The sequence below is a fragment of the Oryzias melastigma genome, linkage group LG3 (genome assembly GCF_002922805.2).
Source record: "Oryzias melastigma strain HK-1 linkage group LG3, ASM292280v2, whole genome shotgun sequence".
NCBI classification, from domain to species: Eukaryota; Metazoa; Chordata; class Actinopteri; order Beloniformes; family Adrianichthyidae; genus Oryzias; species Oryzias melastigma.
In genome coordinates, this window is record NC_050514.1 from 6,053,380 (window position 1) to 6,077,409 (window position 24,030).

The 24,030-nt window shown below is 37.5% G+C and overlaps 1 protein-coding gene across 4 annotated transcripts in view; it reads left to right on the plus strand.

Annotated features, from left to right (window-relative positions):
- coro2ba (coronin, actin binding protein, 2Ba) overlaps window positions 1-24,030 on the plus strand; it is a 45,920-nt gene that overhangs the window by 4,966 nt on the left and 16,924 nt on the right. Inside the window, exons 1-2 of one of the 4 annotated variants that reach the window (XM_036217023.1) lie at window positions 12,255-12,483; window positions 23,280-23,480. In XM_036217023.1, the coding sequence (XP_036072916.1) occupies window positions 23,280-23,480 (201 nt within the window). In that variant the 5' untranslated portion in view covers window positions 12,255-12,483. Of the gene's footprint in view, window positions 1-12,254; window positions 12,484-17,981; window positions 18,160-23,279; window positions 23,481-24,030 lie in introns of those variants that run through there. The other 3 variants (XM_024295359.2, XM_024295357.2, XM_024295358.2) reach the window with 3 other exon arrangements.

Sequence of the window (24,030 nt, forward strand, 5' to 3'; positions counted from 1 at the left end):
ATATATATATATATATATATATATATATATATATATATATACAAAATTGAAAAATACATTTATATCTTTCAATTTTTTTCCAAAAAAAATAAAAAAATTGGATTACTATCTGGTGCGCACCAGATACTAGAAAATAATCTGGTTACAAACTGATGCATACCAGAGAGTACCCAGATTTTTTTTTCTAAAAAAATGATTATTATTTTTTTTTGTTACTATCTGTTGCACACAGATAGTACCTGCTGAGCACCAGATACTAGAAAAAAATCTGGTTACTAACTGGTAACCAGACAGTAACCAGAGTTTTTCTTATTTTATTTTTTTTTCTGGTGAGCACCAAATAGTAACCAGATTTTTTTTTTGTTTGTTCTGGTTACTATCAGGTGCTCACCAGATACTATCTGATATTCTAATTTTAGTTACCTTTTTTTGTTTGCTATGATGCCCCTTTATGAGCTATGTAGGAAACTGGTGGTGATTTGTGCTTTTTTTGTGTTTTTTTGTTGACTATATTCGCATGAGCAGAATTTAGGATATATTTGCACCAAAAATATTTATTTTCAGAGAAGACACTGAAGTCAAAGGTTTGAGCCCTAATTCAATCAGTGAACACGATCTACATGACACCTGATAGAGTAAAATACTGAAGTTGTGAATTTTGTTCAACACAACTTCAATTGAAGTAAATGGATTCCTACCATATGACAAGAAAACCTTTCAGGTACAGACCACTGACTGTATAATATAATGGGGCAGCTGTGGGGTGGTCAACCTCTGATTGGAAGATCGTAGGCTCAGTTCCCGCCCTGTCCACCCATGTGTCAAAGTGTTCTTGGGCAAGACACTGAACCTACACTGCCTCATAGGCTGGTGCCAGTTCTCAGCAGCGCAGCCACCATTAACCATAACACTATTTACCATTGCTTCCTGTTTTTAGCATCTTCTTGATAATTCTAATTTATTTTTCATGATATTTTTGGTGTCGATCAAGTTTTTCAAGTTATAGACTGACTAACAAAGTGCTTCAATAAAGTAGGTGGCCCTACTGGCCCCAAATCAAACATGTAATTCCCTTAAGCGGGTGTCAGTGGTAGGGGTGTGGACTTCCAACAAGCTCACTCCTGATTGGTGAGAGTGGTTATCGTAGAAGCTATGACTTATAATGATTCAGACCAATCACTGCTTACTGTCGTCATCTGGTTCCAACATGGCAGCCACCATATTTAAAAAAAAATGACAACTCAGTTGACTTCATTTGGTTGGAGTTGGAAGCACATTTGGTCCAGTATTGATAAAGTACAAACAGAGTCTGACAGAGTCACTATTGGAAACCTGACTCTTGTAAGGAAATGCTTATCAAATGAGTCAAACTCACTGGGAAGTTGACAGTCATCACTTAAATTGGAATTTAACCTTAAGGTTTGTTAAGAGGCACAATTGTGACTTTTGGTGGTGGCTTTTTCTAAGATTAAAGTTTTACTTTACTCACCAACAAATGAAAAGTAAACACTTCAATAAAATCAACGACATCTGGATCCAAACCACAGAAGTTTAAGATTAACATAACTAAGCACTGTTGTCTTAGTAGGAAAGTTTCAGAAAACTTTCCTAAAAAAGTTTTTGGGCAATTATTTTTGGCATTAATTATTAATGCAACAGCTATTTATTTTATTTCTAATTTTTTAGATTACAGTTGTGTTATATTTGCATTACCATCTTTTACACAAATACACTCTTTTAAACCTTATTTCAGCAATAACACCAAATCCTCATGTCATGCTTATCAAAAGGGAATTATATCTATTGTCTGTGTCAATGAAAACCATTTTACAGTTGATTATTTGCATGTAGGGCTGCACGGTGGTACAGTGTGCTTTCACCTCACAGCCAGAGGGTTCAATTCCTAACTGGGACTATTCTGAATGGAGTTTGCATGTTCTTTCATGCATGTGTGGGTTTTCTGCAGGCTCTCCTCCCACAGTCCAAAAACAAGCTTTCATAGGTTAATTGGTTACTCTAGTAACCAATTAACCCAAGTTAATATTTTGGGGCAGTTGAAATATTGAAAGTTCAATGTCTCGAAATATCATCTGCATGTCCACAGTTTTTTGATGATAGCTTTGTATTTGTTTTGTGATGTTTCAGCTTGTTTTATGCTTAAAACTTTACATTTGCTAAGTCCTTAGCAACAGTTGCTAGCATCGTTAGCTCCTGACGTTTCACAGGACACGCAAAAGATAATAGCACATAGACATGAACAAATGCTCAATAAACTTGTTCAGTAGACATAGTCAATGAAACAAAGATTTAGACAGTGGACACACAAACATATTTTTGGCATAAATGGAACCCCATACAGCCCAGATTCAGCCAGACTCTGTCTTCAGTGGTCCAAGGTCAATTGAGTCTTTGAACCCTGGTCTAAAGTGTTTCTATGTGTGTGTGGGAGTGATTGGGTGACAGGCTGCCTTTGCCCAACAGTAGCTCGGACAGGCTTTGGCAACCCTGTGACCCTGAAAAGGACATAATGGGTTAGGAAAATCCATGGATGGATGGAATTTGCATGTAATCTATTATTGAAGTGTGGAGTAGGTTCAATGGTTGCAAAACAATTCATAAAAAAAGTATTTGCATATTGAAGAATCATTTAAAGGATGGAGAAATTAGTGTTATTTGTGTTTGGGTAGTAAATAACGTATGACAAGTTCAGCGAACATCTTCACCTGCTTTGTGAGTCTACCTTTGTGTTTATGAGCATCAGGCTAGAAGACCTGAGTTGACCAACTCTAAGCATGATGGGTAAATGAATGACGAACTATGGAGCCTTATAGATCTATTAGGAGTGATGACAGAAATGATCTGGTTCTAAGACTGTGTGTGGGTTTGAAATGAAAGCTTTTACATAAAACAATCAGCATCCATACATTACAGTAGAACCACTTAGCCAACACTTTATTCTATTAAAGGATTTTTTCGAATCCTACTATACAGGAGAGTCTCAGTTCAGCGCTCAGATCTACTTTGTCATCAGATTTGCTTTCAAAAACACCAAAAACTGGATGTATTCAGGTCTTGATTTCCTCTCCAAAAGCCTAGACTAAAATTTGACCAATGAATAAAAAGCATATCCTGACAGATCAAGGATTAAAGACATGCACATCTCCATGATTTATAAGACAACCTCTTAAACGGTTCACTTGTTTTTGGTAAGATACCTCAGAAAAGGCGATGAGGAGAGGTAACGATGGGAGGGAAAAGAGACAGGCCAACAAGAGATTAAGGGGAGTGACTTAAACACAAGTAAAAATAACTTTTTCAAAAAATAAATAAATAGAGCCTGCATGAGATAAATTATGTTTGTAAAAAGAACTCGCTCTTTACAGCTAAAATTTTGTCTTCGGATGCCCACAAATACATGTTTTCTCCAGCAAGGCTTTTCATTAAAGTAACTGACATGAATCCAGCTATTTCAGAAGACCATTCCAGCTGTATTGAGTGTGTTTGCAATTACATATCTGCAATTAAGAGGGAGGCCCAAAGTGCTCTGATGTCAGGCTCATATGTGGTTGGAAACAGGTCTGAAAGTCATTTTCTGGGTGTTTATGGAGCAAATGTGAAGCTGTCAAGACTCCTGTGGGATGAAACAGACCTAAATTTGCATTAATCTCTTCCCATTCATTTTGTTTTGATCATAACTTCAAATGTCTCCTTAAAAAAACACAAAAAGGCAGAAACATTTAAAGAGAAACTGCCTGAATTCCTCAGTCGTGGCACTTCTCCCACCATAAACCCTAATTGAGTAGGATTTGGGCCACTGGCTATTTGTCAAGTTTAATGTTTACTTGCACACTCTCACAAACACACTGACACACAGACTGGCTCATTAAAGCGAAGGCGAGATCCTAGCAACCTCAAAAACTGCCATTCCAGAAGCAGAGAACTTCACAACAGCTTAAGAACTAAGTGTCTTTTTTTTTCAAGCAGGTTTTTTCTAATCGCACTTAAATAGAATGATTAACATGGGATTACATTTCAGAAAAAACATGGAGTGTAAAGGAATAGAGACAATAGCTGTGAGAAATCTATAGAAAAGCATTTGTCAGGGAGAGACATTCAGATCTCATGAGCTCATGGCTGTCAGAGAGCTTCCTCACTGCACTCAGTGTGTCTGACTGTAAAAAATATCTCTTTCCTTCCTCTGCTCTGCACTTCCAAAACTTTTCTTTCAGTATCTTTCTGCAAAAATAGATTGCAGACCATTCTTAAATTTATCATCCTGCCAATAGGAGGCTGGAACTTTATTGTGAAAGGTGCTTTGGTTTTGTTTTTTGTTAGGAAAACAGATGGAAATTTCTGACAATTGTCTGTAGGAAATGAAAAGATGGAGAGAATGAGCGTCCATTTGGTTTCCCCTCAGCTGAGATTATGTGCACATTGCTTGTGTACGTGTGCAGTTGGGACGGAGGAAGTACTTCCTGTTTGGGGGATTACAGACAAAGCTATAAATCCCTCATGAAAAAAAGGACCTTCACTAAATTGCTGCACATTTTTGAGTCCATATATACAATCACTGGAAAATCTGTTGGGGAAAAAACTAGAGTTAGAGTTGTTTTTTTATTTTTATTTTTTTCATATTAGGTACAGGTCTTTTTTTTTTTAGGATTCAGCACAGAAAGCTACAATCTGAAACCTTTGAACGCTACTTAAAATTTTACAAATAATCTGTTCAGTTTTAATCTGTGTGAACATGAAAAACATAGATGAGGGATTATGTTTTATTGAGCCTTCATATGTTTAACTGGTGGCTGTCTACTCAGTGTTTTCTCTTGCTATGACCTTCAGAAAATTATTTCATCAAATTTAAGACCCTTGTTTAGTAATAACCTCAGAATGTCAAGCCATGAAACAAACTTTACAATCCAGAGCACCTTAAGTATGAATTAAATCTGGTTACTGATGTTGAGATGTTACAAATATGTCAAAATGTCGGTTTGGGTGTAAGGGGTGTAATGATGAATCGAATCGGTTTCTGTTCTTACGATCCAATCAGACCGATCTGTCTGAGGTAGAATCAAATCAATCTGTTCCATTAAAATTTGTTTAAAAATGAGATAATGGGATTGATTTTGGAAAATCTCATTTGGATTGAGACATATTAGGTTTATTTACTATAACTTAAAGAGGACAAACCAGTGAAAAAAACAACTTTTTGAGGTTTTTAAGTGTATTATACTGTTTGTTCCTCACTATAAACAATCCCAAAGAGGTATTTTGATCCATCCACACATTTTTGAGTATTCCTCTAAGAACTGCACTCTTAACAGCAGCCTCTCCCATACCCACGAAAACAAGCGGGTCCTCACATCCCAAGGAAGACTCCAGGAAGAGTCTGCTCCGCCCCCAGGCTAACACAAACACTTACTCCGTGAAGCTAGCAGTGATTAGTTAGCTTGCAAGAAATACAAGGAATCTGGAAAACTTCATCTGCACTGTTCAGTATCAGGTATTTATCTGGTTTAGTTTTGGACATTCATGTTCTGGATCAATTTTAGGTCAGTAAATCAAATCATTCACAAAATGAACCAAAATCAAATTGAATCAAATCAACGACCAAAAATATCGTATCGAATCATTGTGAAAATGAACCGAGACACTCCTATTGGGTATTATTGCGAATACACCAATACAACTAATGCGTAGCGTTGTTGACTGTTGTGTTACTTTCAAAGTACGGAGTTAGCATAGTCACAGATGTTTCAGCGATATCATCTAGTGTAAAAACTCTACCAAATCACTGATGTGAGACAGTAAGTCTGTTTCGCTGTGGTGACCCCCAAATGGGATAAGCCGAAAGGTGAACAGCAAGTTTGGTTTTTTACGTGTTGCAAACAAGGTTGGGAGATAAAGGTATTGGGGAAACACTAACGTGGCTAACGTTGCTAACGCTTCAAATGTAGTGTGTTACGAACAAGCTCTCGTCACTGTAACTCAGTTAATAAAGTCTGACTGACAGACTAATCTTTGACTCTTTTGTCTCACTTGTAATGCACCTTAGTTCTGTATGTCTTATAAATGATATCAATTTTAATAGACCATTTATTGACGGTGCGCCTATAGTGCATAAAAATGATCAGTTTAAAACACAATCTGGCTTCTTTGAACATTCGCAGGTCTCATTAAAGAAATGCTCCCAAAACAGATTTTACAAATAACGTTTTGCATTATTTATTTGTATTAATATGAAGTAACCTAAAGTATTCTAATACTACATTTTACCCCTTAATAATGTAATGAATGGCAATCATCCCTGTGGGTTTGACAGCAGTAAATTGCTGCTTCCAATAGCGTTTATAATATAAATTCAGGCATTATGCATGTGTCTCTTTCTGAGTGTATGTATGTATTCTGTCCTGGTTATGAAAATCCGGAGAGAACATCAGAGAACATGAGCTGAGCAATCACAGACAAAGTGTTCATGGATGATGAGGATGCCGCCCACAGCATCTCGCTCACATTTCCAGGCATCTGCATTTCAGTTCATGAGGTCACATTCAGTGCTGCGCTTCGCCTGTGGGTACTGATCACAATCATCCCTGCAGCACCACGTCCTTCTGCTTTTTTCTGTTTCCGTATCTACCATCCCTTACACATTCTTTATCACTTTTAAAAAAAATCCATCTAGTTTGTGCTACAGCCAGAGATTCCAGTGAAATGCTTTTTGTCCACATGTTGGGTCACAAAGAGACAAGCTTTTCTGACAAGATCACAGAAGAGCATAAGCCTCTTAAAAAGATTGCAATAGATGACGAAAGTGTCAGCTTTCACTGCTAAAGCTGGCTTCGTATGGGTCAGTCAGCATTTTATTTGATGAGTTTTGCCAAAGCAATCAGTTTGAAAAGCAATGCTTCACTTTGTCCACTTGGCATTTGCACAGAGCGGTGGTGAATGGGAAATATACTGTATGACAAGCAGCAAATAGTTCAAATCATTTGAGGGTTTGAGATCTTGAAGATTTAAAAAAATGTTGCATACGTTCTGTTCCTTGGTGGAAAAAAGCAAAATAAAAATGCATTATTTTACTCTGCCAGTGTTAACTTGTCTTTGTGGAAGGAGTGAGTCCAAGATAAAAATGGCTTCATGAACCAGTGTCTCTGCATGAACAAAATCATCATTTTAGATTTCTTCCGCTTTTACTTGACAGTGGCTCAGGTGGTAGAGCGGGTCGGCCAATGATCGAAGGATAGGCGGTTCGATTCCGGCTCCCGCCAGCCAAGTGTCGTTGTGTCCCTGGGCAAGACACTTAACCCTACTTGCCTCCAGTGTGCCTCCACTGGTGTGTGAATGCGTATGAATGATCCGGTGATGGTCAGAGGGGCCTTAGGCGCGTACTGGCAGCCACGCCTCTGTCAGCCTGCCCCAGGGCAGCTGTGGCTACAGTAGTAGCTTACCATCACCAAGTATGAATGAGGTGTGAATGAATAATGGATGCACAATGTAAGCGCTTTGAGTGTCCTGAAAAGCGCCGATAAATCTAATCCATTATTTACATTATAGATCATTTTAACCTGTTGTTTTTCACATGGTTTGCCATGGTTGTGTGGGGAGAAAAGACAAAACTATTTTACCACAATTAAAGCATAAATCCTCTCCAATCCAGACCTTCCAAAACTCTGTAATCCTCTTTTACAAACTGTGCTGTTTGGGAAAGGTCACTCGGAAATGCAAAATGCAACAAAAGCGTATCAAAGCCTGAAAGTCTAAAAAAAAAAAAAGTGATTCTACAAAAAGACCCACTTCAATGATAATCTGTTTTTTGATGTTTTAAACATGTTCTTATGGCATTTTTCTGATGACGGAGGACATATGTAAAACATTTTAAGCTTAAATTTGCATTTCTGGGTATTTTTTGATTCAACTGGTTGTGAATCAGGAGCAGACAAATAAATGATGTTTACAAAAGCTTGGAGCAGTGACAGGGAAGCTACTACGGGAAGCCACAAGCCCCCCGCTCTGCTCCATTCTGATGCCTCCAGTTGCAGACAAATAGATCCAATAACGTCTTTATTTTTCTTGTCTGAGCTGGTATCTAGATCAAAACTGTACGATTGGATAGCTCTGATATTCCTCATCATTTTTTGTTTTGCTCCAGTAATGCTAGGTTTAGTGTGTGAGGAGCTATAAGCTGGTGGGAGAGAGTGTAAACAAAGGGATGATGGGAAGTCAGAGTAGGCTTACTCCATGCCAACAGTTCCCCCCACAACTCAGAGGTGACAACTCCAGCTCTGCAGAAACTATGCTCTAGAAAATGATTTTAAAATAGTTTAAAATATGTTTGGAGAGGAACTTTGATCCTTTTTATTTAGAAGAGTCTCTCATGAAACCTAAAATAAATCTAAAACAACAGGGTTAAAAGACTTATTGAAACAAGAAACATTTGACCTGAGAAAGTTAACTACAAAAACAGTTTTTCTGTGTTTTTGTATTTTTTTATTGTATGATAATAAAAAATAGTCAAAGGATCTTAACTGAAGAGTCACTTCTGGTAAGTTTTGTGGTCACTGTTCCTGCAGTTTTGCAGTCTGATAAATATGAAGACCATAAACAAATTTAAGAAGGTCAAATAGACAATCTCAATCATTGTATTGGCTCAAATAAACCCACTGTTTTAAGTGAAACAGTTTCTGCCACTTCCACACATTTTCATTTCTTAGTATTTTGTGTTTCAGTTTAGAAAAGTTTCCATTGCTGCTCTTAAAACAAGCCAATTTACAACAAAACTTACTGTTCTATAGTCACTGGTGTTTGCTGTCCCAGCTGCTGCTCATATATGTGTCTATATTTTGAAAAGAAACATTTGGAAATAAAAAAAGAAGGTCTTTGGTTTAGAAGACAACAAGGCAACTTGCAGGTTTAAACCCTGAAGGCTCAGCACAGAAACACATGTGTTTATCTGCCTAAAGGGGCAGTGCACCAGCTGAAAGCCAGCTGTGTCTGCTCTCCAGCCAGGAGCATCTTCACTGAAGCTGACGGCAGCTGAAAGGATTTTCTGTTATGCTGAGGCTATTTATTGGTATGAATTGAACCCCAAATCAGACAAAGATGGGACGTTGTTAGAAAATGCAGCTTTACTAAAGTCGAGTAGCAGAACCGGAACTATAAAACACCAAGTCTATTATATATCGGAATAGAGCTGGTTTGCAACACTTCGCATGAAGACTCTTCCAGCTCTACATGGCAGACATGCGTTAGTAAACAGTAGCAAAAGAAAAAGAAGAAGAAGCCCCTCCCTGCTTGTCCAGTGTGAAGACCATATATTAAACATTCATCAAATGTCCAGTGTGCACATACTGTAGCTTCAGTGTGTCAGTTTAATTAGGATCAATGCCACACGACAATGACAGCATTAAAGCTGGAGAGCTGAATGTGTTACAATGTAATTGTAATTGGGGTTTAAAAGTTTCTGACATCCACCATGAAGTCTTTTAAAGTTAATGACGAATTATCTAAAGTGTCTAAAGAGTTTTGATGAAAAGTACATCCATAATTAAAAAAAAAAATCATCTCTTGTCATGGCTGTATGCCCAGTAAAATGTGGGTGTATTATATGACACAGACAGGGTCAGCGAGACCATTATATTTTTGTTTAAAGCGTTTTTTTTATTAATGTTGTGGGTATTTACATGTGTCACTGTGATGCGCAGTTATCTTAGGGCTCATGACTTGAAACAGACTTTTGTTTTGTCGTAACAAAAACTTTGCAGCAATCTAGCAAAATAAAACTTTCGATGCAACCTCTTTCTTTTTGATCTATTTGGGATCTGGCACATTAAGAAAAAAATGCTTTGCACAAAAAACCAGGATGACACAGATCTGCTGGTTATATAGTATTACTCTGAAAATGAGCAAACTCAACAGGGAGACGAGAGTGCCAACTGGGCTTTGTTGTGTAACACCATTCTAAATTAAATGTCTACCTCCATGGAGGATAGTGAAATTAGGTCTGACATCTGGCTCACAGGGCATACAAGTCTGCCACTGCTACAACTGGCAAGAAGGCAAATGATGGATCAAAACATGCAGGAAGTTTGTGCACGAGTGGCTGTTTAACTGAAGTAACATAGAGCCAGCTACAAAACAGTTCGAACATGTGGGCTTGATGGCCTCATAAAAGTTTTTAATGAAAAAACGTGTGATTTATGGTGGATTCTCCCTGCATTCCCATAGTAGAGTTCTTGTTCATCTTAAGGAAACATGTTTTAAACACAGAAATTCTTTGAGAAAGAATGCTCTCTGAATTGTTTCTGACAAGTGATACACATCTGGTGCAAACAGGTTCACCGATCAGAATGAGTCCTAACCACAGAAGCTAAAGCTGTAGACGCATCTACGGGAGTTTCTCCATTCAGGTGCTGTGTGGGTTTTTGAGTTGTCCGGGCCCGTAGAGGTTCATTGAGAGCAGAGTCTGCTTCTTCAGGGGAGAACAGGTGTGTCTTGGAGTTTCCTTGAGGCTCATACGGCCACCTCAAGGGATGTCATGAAAATTAAACCTTACAGCATGTGTGTCAAAGTCAAGGCCCGGTGGCCCTCCAGATCCTTTTATTTTATTGTTATTTATTGTTATTAATGCTATTTTGCGCTAATTTCTAACATGCTAGCTGTTTTGGCTAATTTGGGCTTTTTTTTGTTTTGTTTGTTTTTTTAGGCTATTTTGGAGTTAGGCTAATATTTTCCCGCTAGCTGTTTTGGCTAATTTAGGCTTTTTTTCAGTTTTTTAGGATATTTTGAAGTTTAGCTATTTTTTCTGCTACATGATAGCTGTTTTGGCTAATCTACATTTTTTTTTTTGGTTTGTTTTTTTTCATTTTTCCAGGGCATTTAGCTTATATTTTAGCTGGCTGTCATCTTCAGCTTTTTTGGCTATCAATTTCAGCCTCTTCAGCTATCAGCATAAGCATCTTTAGCAGCCAAATTCAGCTTAGAGCATTCCCACTAGCATTATTGCAGGTAATGCTACATATCTAGTTCATAATTATACTAAAATGTTACATTTTTAAAATTTTCAAAATGTAGTTTTAGTGTGTTCAATAAATGTTTTTCTTGTTCAGAATGCGACCTAAGGTGTGTTTTGGATTTTGGTCCCTTGTGCGGTTGAGTTTGACACCCCTGCCTTACAGTATCGTGTGTGCAGTAAATGTATCTTGAAATGATTGTAAGTGTAACGTAAGTCACACATGCTTACGGCATACGGGTGAGGCTGCTATGTAGTGTTCTTATGTCACACTCTAGTCCAGGGGTGTCCAAAGTCAGGGTTTGAGGGTCTCCTGCTGGTTTTCCAGAAATCCTGCCTTATCTGCTGCTGATTACCTGGATCAGGTGTGTTTGGCCAATAAGGAGCTTCAAATGCAGGTTGGCCCTTGTTTCTTTTTTGTATTCAAGATTCCTCAGATTTTATTTTGCCTGCAAAAGTGCAAAAAGGTTGTTTTGTGATAGTTTTCCACGTGTCCCTAAAACCCATATGTAATGAATCCTTAGCAATTGGTTTGTTTTTTTTCCACGGATTTGATGTTGAGCTGAAGGCAGCAGTCTGTATTCCTTGAAGTTGCAAACATATGGTCAGGGTGGAGACTTTGTTCGGCTGCATCCATAAAATTACCAATTATCCATGCCACACTGTAATTTTATGTAAGCTGCAAACTCCTAATTACGCTTGTAAATTCAAGCAGAATTCTGCACTCCTGCTTTCTGACGCACGCCTGGATTAAGAAATGCGTATCGTTAAAATGTGTCTGTCCAAATGATGTACCTTGGGTCTTTGCAAACTCAACATAGTATAAAATCAAACACATTTTTAATACTTGGGGTAAGTTTTTTAATTAGTGAGAAAAATGAGTGTGTTTATGTATATAAAAATTTGTAGAGATGTTCAAATAATGCAAATGTTCTATTAAGTTCCAATGTATGTCAAAGTCCTTGAATGGGAGACCAAATTGTCATGGTAAATTTAGAGAATGTTGCCCAACCTGATCATTTAATCACATAACTATTAGTGTGGCTAAATACTGTATTTTTACTCTATTTTCAACACTATAGTTTTACTATTCAATTCTACAGGCTGCTATCTGGTATATTTTCATCCTCATTTATTTATTTATTTATTTATTGCATTATTTTAGTGACTTTTGTAACCCTTGTGTGAGTGTTTTGTTTTTTTGTTTTTTAGTTTAGTTTAGTTTTTTTTACAAAATAATAAATAAGAATTCCGCTTAAAAAAGATCCTCATAATCTAAGAACTTTGCTCATTTCTCCATAAGTTTGTCTGCAACATAGACTGTAAAATAAGTCGCTCTGTCCAGTAATTCTTTTATACAGTCTATGGTCTGCAGCTGGGCCCCTCTCCATATGTGTAGCCCATTCAGGCATATAAATGGACACCTTTTTTTGTTTGGGTCTTTTGTCCAACCAGGAAGTTCTGTAAGGTAAGAGGTATGGAAAAATTAAAAAAACAAATACATGCAATGCAAGACAGGTAAAAAGAGTTCATTTAATTACTGAGATACTGCAAGACGTCTTTTGATCAAATTATTAAAAAAAAGACTACATTTAGTTTTTCTGGGCTTTATCTGCATTTTATTCCTTGCTTAATTCCAAAAAAGGGAGCATCTTTAGAAATGTAATGAAATAAAATACATTTAAAAGAGCATTTCTTGTGTTTGGACAGACAGAAGATCAGCAAGCATAAAAAAAGGAGAAAAATAAGTTCTTTTGCATTTATTCCAACCCCCCATGCTTCAGGTTAACCTGTCAGACAAACAATGGAGGAACTGTTTGTTCTTCATTCCCAAACGGGCTGATTCTGGATCCAGCCTCGGCCCTTTCCAAGCACAGATTAAAAAATTGATTTTGGACCCTGCATTAGTAATCTCTAAAAAGCAATATATATATATCTGTACATCTGCAGCCATGACTCAGTGGCTGATTTATTTCTAGGACTGTTCCTGTGGTCTTACTTCAATGATGGATTTTAATGACCTGATCACAAAGCTCATTCATCTCTTTCATTTCATTTTATTGCCATTTTTTTTAATTCCAGCTGCTGCCAGAGCTCCTTGTGTTTGGGCCATGAATCAACTTTCTGCTGCCTTAAACATATTTATAGTGACTGCAGCTTAATTAAAGTACATCATCATGGAATAAATATTGATATTTTTTTATTTTTTTTGTGAAAGCTCAGAACTGTCTGAAGTGTGACAGCAAAAGCACATTGCTAGGGTGTGTGTTTTTGTGTGCATGTGTTGCAGAGAAGGCAGGTGGTCCAACAGAGGGGAGTTAATCTCAGTCTGTTAGCAGCTCCCCCTCTCAGCCTTTGTCTCTAAATATTTCATCACTCCGTCTTAAATCATCTTTCTCTTTTCTTTCTTTGTCTTAAACGGGTTAAAATCTCTTTCCATTTGTATTTTAATTTCTCTCTCTTGACCTCAAATCCGGTTCTATCTCCTCTCTAAATATCTCCTTCAACTCATGCCCACGCCCTCCTTAGCTTTATCATTTGGAGGCCCGCCGTCTTGCATCTTTATGCTCCAAAAAGCATGTGGCAGACGCTCCTGGGGGAGAAGAAAGGGCAAACTCGGGAGGATTATTCATTTAGGTCCTTTGTATTCTGGATGGCACATATTTCTAGAAAAAGTGCCTCTTAACATGTTTGATCAGGAAATGGGCTGAGCAATAATGACAAAAACACCCTGAATATTTAATCTAATTTAGTCATCTTAATATTTGAATGATAATTCTACTGTTGCAGATGGCAAACTCCTTTCATCCTGCAGAGGTAGATGGACTGCAGGACACCCACTCTTCCATCCATATGCTCTGATAAGTGCTGACCTGATGGCTTTTTACATTTCCTGTCCTGAAGTTTGCACTCTCTGCGTTATCGCTGCTTAATGGGCCTGGCTTGAGTCCTGAGAGCTGCAGCTTCATGGTATATGTCCTCATCAAAGAGTCCAGTTACACTGATCTGAAAATAAAATGTTCATTTTAATTACTATTTCTGGTCAATGAAGGTTTTGTTATCATAAAACCTCTGAGATAAACTAAGTCCTCTTTTCAAGTTAGTGAAAGGAATGTAGCCTTAAATAAAAGATTCACTTTCCAACATTCCTGCACTGACCGTGTGGGATTTTCAACGAAATTCCAGATGGAGGGATCCCTGCTGGATCAGTTAGGAAATCTATTGCATTCTTTCATTCCGTGCGTCTTTTACTCACAGTTTCTGACTCATAAAAGGTAAAGCTTGATTGTGGGAACCAAAGCAGAAGTTAGCAGCTCCACAGAATCGCAGCTCTCTCGTGTAAACTTGGAAGTACCAGCATCTTAAACTGACAAATCTCTCTTTCTTGGCTAGTGTTCATTTTTCAGGTCAACCAGTTTTAGGCTTAAAGAGAACTTGCATATTAAATACACAAAATGTAACTGATTATTAAAATAGAAATGAGAGTTTTACAGCAGTACAGGTCAACCTTCATCTTTGTCCATATTGGCCATCAATCTCCTATAGTCTGTTTTTAAATCCACATTTAGTCTTTAATCCGTGTGATCCTTAGTTTGGTGCCTTTTCTTTTCATCTTTAGCTGGGAAAAACAATCCTGGTATAAAAAAAGAAGTTCAAGTAAATCATTAAACTGCTAAAACGGTTTGTCTTTCATTTGGAAAGCTATCAGCAGTTTTAACTTTTATCTACGTTCTAGGAAAAACTTTACTTTTTTCAGAAGAGTGAATATTGGTTAGCCAAGTAAATCAATAACTTCAAATTTTTTTTAGAAAATATCAAATTTCTGTTTTGTTTTATTTTGTTTTTCTTTTCGTCTTGACTGTTTTAGATGGTATTAAAAAAGCGTATCTTATTCGCTGCATTATATGGCGCACCAGATAATAAATCGCATCATCAATGAATGGTCTATTTATTTTTGTCACACCGAACTGTAAGGCGCATAAACGACACAAGAGTAAATCAGTCAGTCAGACTTTATTAACTACGTTAACCCTGTATCACCGGAGCTCCAGTGTTTTATGTTCTTTGAATCTGCTAGATTTACATTGATTGTGTTAACGGTTGAAAAGTTACGGTATGTTTAAGTTTTTGTGCTTAAGATTCAACAATGACATCTCAGGTGTTAAAGGGTTAACTGCAGTAACTCTTTAACTTGTTTGTAACACACTAGATGTTAGCCATATTTAAAGCCTTGACATGTTCAAAATACCTATTATCGTGGCTATGCTAACTCCCAAGCTTGTTAGTAGAATGTAAACGAAACACAGTTCAACAACGCAACACATTAGCCATGTTAGCATACTCACAATACCACTATAACTACCAACCTTGTTAGCAACACATAAAAAAACAGACTGATACAGCAAAAAAACAAATGTTACTGTGATTAAGCTAACTCCTAACCTTGTTGTAACACATAAAAACACAGTTTGACACCGCTAAAGGTTAGCATATTAACAATCATCCAACCTTGTTTGCAACACATAAAACACTCTGATACCTCTAAAGCAAACGTTACTGTGACTATGCTAACCTCTAAACTTGTTGGCATCATGTAAAAAAACAGTCTAACTCCGCTACACGTTAGCTGCACATGAGAACAATAACATTCAACTGTGTTTGCAACACGTAGGCTACTAAAAATAGACAGATACTACCGAAACAACATCACTGTAACTGGGTTAACCTTATTAGTTGGCTACTGCATAACAAATATACAGTCTGACACTACTACACATCAGCTGCGTTAGCATCTTCAAAATAGCCTATTAGACTTAACAAACATTTAAACAGAATGTTATGTACCTCAAAATAAATTTGAGTTTAATAAACAACAACCATATAATCCTTATATAAGGGACTCTTGATTTTTAAGCTGCGCTTTATATATATGTATTTAATTAAGGCTTTTAGGTACGCCTTAAAATGCAAACTTAAGTACTGCAAACATATCCATCCATCCATTTTCTTGACCGCTTCTTCCCTTTCGGCGTCGCGGGGGTGCCGGAGCCTATCCCGGCTACTGATGGGCGAAGGCGGGGTTCACCCTGGACAGGTCGCCAGTCCGTCGCAGGGCCTCACTCACACACCCATTCACTCTCACATTCACACCTAGGGGCAATTTAGAGTCACCAATCAACCTATGAAGCATGTTTTTGGACGGTGGGAGACTGCAAACATAAATTACTTAAAAATGAAAAACAAAAAATCTACTTATAAAAACAAGGCCTTTTTGCACAATCTACAGATTCACAGCAGACAAAAGCCTTTCATAGCCAAAGTCATCCATCAACGATTGCTACGCAGCAGACAAATATTCTCTCACTGTCAGCCAAGCTGATACTTCCGGTGGGAGTCGGATAAAGAAAGTCTACTTCACACTGAGAGAAACTTTGGCTTGAAGAGCAGATGGAATACACTTCCTTTTGTCAAATGTGCTCTTTACAGAGTTGAACAGTCCTGAAAATGACTGCTTACTGGAGGAGACTTTGTGTCATGGAGGACCGTCACTGTTTGAGTGGCAGGACACGCAGTCGCCCTACAGACTTCCCTTTGCAGTCGGATAGAAGCACTTCCTAATTTGGCAGCAACACAAAGAAAATCTTGATTGGGGTTATTTCAGCAATCCGTTTGACTTTGTGATATTTGAATGGTCTTTTTGAAATGCTTTTGATGTTTCAGAGCAAAAATAAGGTCTGTCTGCAGCTGGGATGGAAGGAGATATTTGATAAATATTAGTCGAGAACCATGAAATTCTTTGGGCAAGCTAAGTGTTTTTATATATATATTTTTCGTATTACTGTAAAGGAAAACCTTGTTGGGATTTTGGTTTTCTAAAGAACATTTGCAAAGCTTTTGTCCTGAGGCTATGTGTTTAAATAAAGGAAAAAGAACTGGAGAAACTCAGATGTGCCATGCCTTACAGCGCATGGACGCAGATGCAGGATAGCCATCGATGCAACACAAGTGAAAATGCAGAGGAAGCCCTTCCTCACATGTGCAGCTAAAGGGCACCATTCATTTCAAACACCGAATTATCAGGGGATGCACTTCTCACCACAACACCTGCAACATGTGAGCCGACCCAGAGGCTGCTTCGAACGCTTCACCTCAAATGCTTAAATCTGTACATGTGCATGTGGGCAAAAACTGTTCTGGGATTTGAGGCTTCAGGTTTTTGTTTGTACAAGTTATAGTACTGCTTACACCCATGTCATAGAACTGTATATTTTTTGTGTAAGTTTCATCATGCTCACAGAAATTATTAAAATTAGACTCGGAACTCGTAATTAAATCCTCTATACTTACTATTTTAACAGTGTTTTGACAGATTTATCTCACTTTTTGGCCTAATATTTGAGTTATGAAGTTAGAAAATAGTACAGATCTTTAAATGATTACAGTTTTATAGTATTTTTATTGCTCAATTTAATGATTTTAAGCTGGAAAACCCAAATCCTAACAAGACCTTCCTTCTTAGTGAAAGGGAAAAAAATAACTACATAAACACCAAAGTGGCCCCCAAAATGTAATGTTTCTTATATTTATCAAATATCACCCTCTGTTGAGTCAAAACTTTGAAACATTTGCTCTGGGATGCCTCTATTTTCACAAAAAACAAGCATCACAGAGCAAATAAATGTTGGTTTGCAGAGAAACTGAGAAGAATTTGGAATATTTTAAAAAGGAAAAGAGGCAACAAAGAAAAACAAAAGTTGGATTGGCGTTGGGAATCAGCCAGAAAGGTCTTGTGATTCCAAACAAGCAGTGGGTGGGAGAGGAAAGAGGATGAATGGCTGCTTCTCTGCTGGAGAGACTGAGCTGCAGCGGAGACAGATGAGAGGCCGAGAGCTGGCTGAGTGGCAGGATGGGAGAGAGGAGGCTGAAGGGGGGGAGCCGGGCCTGCAGCTATCAGTACGAGTAGGAGGAGAAGAGGGTGGGAAGAGTGAGATTAAAGAGGAAGGGGTAGAAAAACATGAGAGAGGAGGAGGCAGAGCAGACTTAGGCCTGTTTACAGTTGGAAGGGAGAAAGGAGATCCTGGTTGTTGGGAGCAGTCAGAGGACTGCAGGGATTTTGGTGAATGAAGTGTCACTTGAAGGACGCTGGGAAGGTAAGGCGATGTTTCAGTATTAGCTGGAGAACTTTAGTCAGACATAGAGGTTTCTAATGTGCATCTATGCATGAAATCAGTTGAACTTTGTAGAAAGAGTGTCTGCAAATCCACAAAGAAGTTCATGCTCCTGACCCGTTAGTCTTGTGATAAGATGCGCTCTGTTATCTCCTCTCTACGCTTTTGGCGATGCTCCTGACCCCGTGGTGCTGCCCTGCAAACCCTCGTGAGATGGAAAACACACACTCGCCCTAAAATGCCATCTCTGCCAGAAGCGCTTCGCCAATGAATGAGCATCCTTGTAAAGAAAACTCAAAGCAGACGAGTCGCTGTCCCTCAGGCCACTTTCTGCCGCTCCTCTGTTTTTCATTAATTGTTTAACAAGCTCCCATTAAGCCGCTCATGCAGACATGGCTCCAGATCAGACGACCGGGATGAGGGTGAGATGTTTATATGCTGCTTACTGGACATACCTCAGCAGTAGAACGCCTTTCAGTAGCAGTGAGATACACACTACTATAAAATGAGTTTAGTTAAAAAGAGATGAAATGATGGTTATTTCACTCTTTTAATTTTCTTTTCAATATTTAATTCTATAATGAAACAGAATCAAACAAGCAATTGTGCAACTGGAAAACACCCAGGAGTTCATACTTCTATATAATAATAAGAAAAATATTTCTGGGGCGGAGATAAGGGAGTCAGGGGCCCCTCCCAATTTTTGAGCTAATATTAGCATCAATATTGACTAAGATTAGGAAATAATTAGTGCTGTCAATCAATTTTAAAAAATTGCATTGTGATTAATTACATTGTTTTGCTAGGTACATTGTATTTGACAATTTGCAGCTTTGGAACAAAAAAATGGATGGAAAAGAAACATTTTCCTTCCTTTTTATTGTCAGAAATTTGTAACTTTAGGTAGTGTTAACTCAAGTATACTAGAAGTTTAATTTGTGTGTGAAAAACACATCAAGTGTAAGATGAGCAGAACTCTAAAGACTTTGTGTCTGCAGTATTACTCCAAGAAAACTCTAAGGTACTGACAAACAACCATAAGAAACAAACATTGTCAATTCTGATTGGCTGCTGGGTGTGAATGCGCATCTTAAAAAGAAGATGTGGTCACATAGCCCAAATGTTCAATATCACTGCGCGGGCTTCATCAAAACAAACATTTACATCGTCCTTTGGACAAAAGCAAGCGGTCAGACGTGAACTTTCTCTATGAACTGATGTTTTATTTAAAGGGCTGGGTTTATACAATTGATTAATCATTTTGGATTGATCTAAGCTTACTAGATCAATAATCCATTCATAAAAATAGAGATTTAGCACATGTCAACATACGTTTCTGACTTAATGAACATCTTTATAAACTTACAGGCATGACATTTTCCAAACTCTTCTAAGTAAATATTTTTTTAAGTAACTATTTGTGGTCTAAAGCACTGTTTTTTGTTCATTCTTTGCTTATTCTTTTTGAAAAAAGTGTACGGCTTTAATGTGAGCTCCACCTAGTGGTCAAATCGAAACGCTCTCCAGGAGAACCGGGACAATGTTTACAATTTTAATGATCTGAAAATTAGAATATAACAAGAATAAATTACTGAGTAATTGGTTGGATATTTATTTCTTTTGTAAGTGAGCATGGTGTAATGGGGGGAAAAAAACAGACAAAGTGTGCTTTGTCAGAATTTAAGGCATGCCGTGGAAGCCTCGCGAAGTGAAAGACAGAGGTGTGATTAATTGCGTTAATGTGTTAATTTTTTTCAAATTAATCGCATGAATTAACTCTTTGACGTTGACGGCCCTAGAAATAATCAATACCACCTTTATGCATTAGTAATAGCGTCTCAGCTAAAAGACCTGCTGTTTTAAAGTTAGTAATGCTAATAATAATGAAACTAAAGGTCGTGTTTTCCAATATAAGATAGACAGGATCAATTTAAAGGTAGTAATATTCATGTAAACATTTAAATAAATGAATTAAAAAGACAAATATTAGCTGTGCAATATAGTGGGTTAATCTTAAACAAATTTGACATCAAGTTTCAACCGGTTTAGGGATACAATAAAGCGCATGTACAGTAAAATTCAAAGTTGAACGCAGCGATCGCAGCATCAGATCTGCCCCATTTTCAGATCCTGAACTGATGGTTCAATCTCGGGTATAAAGATGGTCGCTGTTCCTCCAGTCTGCTCTGAGACAGGCAAAGACATGAGCAGCACGGTCAGAGGATGTTTCTATTTGCACCCCTCCCACGAGCACCCCCCCTTATCTGCAGAACAATGCTGCATAGATGACTGCCTGATGTCATCCAGGATCACTGCCGCAGATCAGACCAGGCTCATGAATTCTTGCTCCACAGTTCCTGTCACGATATAGACACCAATAATAGCATCTCTGTTTCTTAAAAATGCATCCTGTTCCAGAACATTTGTCAAAATGTTGAACACTCAAAAGGAATTCCCACAGTTTCTGTCTCTGACCAGCCAAAGGTCTCTCCGCAGCCGATAAAACGGTGGAATAGGACGACAAAATGAACAAAATAGAAGTCGTTTCAGTTGAACTCCACTGCTTTCTTTCATTGTGTGTGGCATTTGAAAACAATGGCTGCTTTTTTTTTTTTTTCTGAGGAACAAGATTCCCGTGAAGCGAACAAAATGTGGTTTCTGTGAAGGAATGCGTGTACCATTTCTTCCAACTTCTTCTTTGCACTTTTACCACAGTCTGTGAGGCAGGGTAAATGGCGTCTAAGCAGTTTTCACAGACTTCTCACCCTTTAGAAGTCTCACACCCATCACCAGTTTGGAGAGTTTCCCACTAACATGTGTGACTGTTATCATGCCTGTACAGACAGGACAACCCGCCCTTTCTCAATGGCTTTAGAGGATACAAACGTGGCCTTAGACTACACTGATTATTTCATGTCATCTAGATAGTGAATGTATAATGTCAAAAGTCTATCGCTTTATTTACCCAAGAGTTTCCTACTACAAACTGAAGTCATTTGTACTTGTCTGATGGCTCAGGGGTAAAACTACAGCTTCTACCATATTTCTCAGACTATAGGGCGCACCGGATTATGAAACACACCGTCAATGAATGGTCTGTTTTTGAATTTATGACAAATATAAGCTGCACTGAACTCTAATCTTGTGTTTATACCATGCAAGTAACGTACATCTAAGAATGTGCTAAAAGCTCGTTCATGGTTTTTTGTGGTTGGACTACACGACCTAATACTAGCGCATGTCCGCCATGTACAACTGGAAGAGGCTTTGTGTGTGTATGTGCTAACGGAGGGGGTAGGATTAAGGTTGGGTTGGGTTTTATTCAAACTTTTGTGTCATTGTTTCTAATTGTAAAGCACTGTAACCCTCCCTCTATCCTAGGCATGTTGACGTTGGGAGTGGGGTCATCTTGACCCCACAAGATAGTGTTGAACTGTTTTTTTTTTTTTTTCCAATGATTTTTGATCTTCATTGATGACAGACATGAAGTCCATTCCACCTCTGTCATGGGATGAATAACGCATCAATGTAAAGGTTGGGTCATCTGGACCCCAAAGATAGCACGAGAGCTATGTAACTATTTTATACATAAAGTTTGATTTGTGTATAATGTTAAAGAGTTGCAAAAAAAATAACAACTCTTACTTCAAGTTTTTTCTTTTCTTTCTGAGATATGAAAGATTTGATGTCATATAATTTCCGATTGGCATAAACAGCAATTATTCATTTCTTTTCCATGATCAAATTTTTAACAGTTGGTTTTTCTGTGAGTTATTTAACTTTTAACAGGGTCAAAGGGTCAAAGTTCAACCTGGTTTAATGGTTGCGCATTTTGAACGTAGAACCTAAAAATAATCAAAGGAACGTGTGTAGCAATGCATGATTGTGAGAATTTGAACACAGAAGACCAAAATGAGTCTTTTTACTTGTGTCTACATAAAACTTTTCATTGGAAGGAGCTGTCTGAATGCCTGCTGCCACGGGCGGTGGAAATCTAGCTTAAGGCGCATTAAGCAAGACAAAACAGTCTGAGATCAGATGGACTTTATTACCTGCGCCCAAATTCATTTTCGAACTTGTTTGTAACACACACACTTTAGCTATGTTAGCATTGGTTAGCATATTAGCATATGCTAACTCCAAACCTTGGTAGCAACACATAGAAAAACACAGTCTGACACGCTACATACTAGCTGCATTAGTGTCGTCACAAGAACACCCAACCCTGTTTGCAACCCTTAAGAAAAAAAAAAAACACAGACTGACATTTTGTCAGAGTGCCAGTAAACAGTCAGCATCAGTAAACACATGTTGCTCTGGAATTATAAGCTGCACTGTTTTTTTTTTTTTTTTTTTTTTTTTTTAAGGGGGAAAATACCATTTTGTTATGCATCTGTCTGAAATCCATAGGCAACCAAAATGTTTTTTTTTTTTTTTTTTTACTTTATTTATTTAATTTTAAAAGCTTGCAAAGTTTGAGAATGAGCCTTTAAAGTTTGTGTAAAATCTTATCAAATGTGTTGCCATTATTTTTGGTATCTAGGTGTCTCCCAGCTGAAGTGATGGAGTATTAGGGCCACAAAAAAATCAATATCAGCAATATTATGAGATTAAAAGTCATGAATTTATGACTTTATCTGGTAAAATTATGAGTTTTTTTCTTGTAGATTACTTTTTATTCATAAATTTACGAGGTTTAAAGTAATAAATTTGCGACTTTAAAACACGTAAATTTATGAGAAAAAAAAGTCATAAATTTAGCCTATTAACTTTTAAGTCATAAATATACGACTTTATTCTCTTAATTTAGCAGCTAGGATTTTTTTCTCATAACTTTAAAAGATTTAAAGTCATATTTGAAAAAGAAATATTGGCCAAATGGCCCTAATATTTGGTTGTACTTTTATTTTCTTGTCATTTTGTTTTCCCATTTTTTTTTTTAATTTATGTATTTGTTTGTTTAATGTACATAAGTAGATAAAGATGTTTTCACATTTGAATCTTTTTTCTTAATCTCTGTGAATTACTTTTTTTACTTTTGTTGTTGTAGCATTTAGTAATTAAACATTTTTAGTCACTTTGACTTTGTCTCTTCCTCTCAGATGTCATGGCGTCCGACCTACCGAAGCTCCAAGTTTCGAAACGTCTACGGTAAAGTGGCAAACAGAGAACACTGCTTTGACGGCATCCCCATCACCAAGAACGTCCATGACAACCACTTCTGTGCCGTCAACTCCAAGTTCCTCGCAGTCGTCACGGAGAGCGCTGGCGGAGGCTCCTTCATTGTTATACCAATATCACAGGTAAGGGACACTGCTGTCGGTCAAAAAAAATACTTCATCGTTCAGCAAAAGCCGTCAGCAGAACACTGGTCTGTTAATATGAGATATGATGAGTTTTGACACTTTCATATTCTTTAAACTAGTATGTATCATGTCGTGTCCCTTTTGAATCTTTTTGTACTTTTATAAGATTTGAAATGTTTTACAGCATTGTTTGCCCCTTTTTCCAGATAAACATAAAGCTGCTTCACTTTCTCCAAGTCTTAAATCTGCAGCTTAAAGCCACATTTAACAACATTTGTGTAACCAGTAGAAGCACATAAAGGCCTTTAGGTATTTCCCATTAAAAGACAAAAGTTCTTTGTTTTCTGCTGAAAGGTGTGATTTTGTTTTTTACTTTTTGTTCTTAGAGAACAAAGCATTTTAAATTGTGCCAAGTCATTTTTACCACACAGGCCTGTTCATGTAATGCAGGTTTAGTTTCTGCGAACCGTTCATGGATCACAGCCTCGACAAATAGCAGAGTTTTTACCAAAGCTGGATTCTTTTTTTTTTTTTTTTTTTTTTTTTT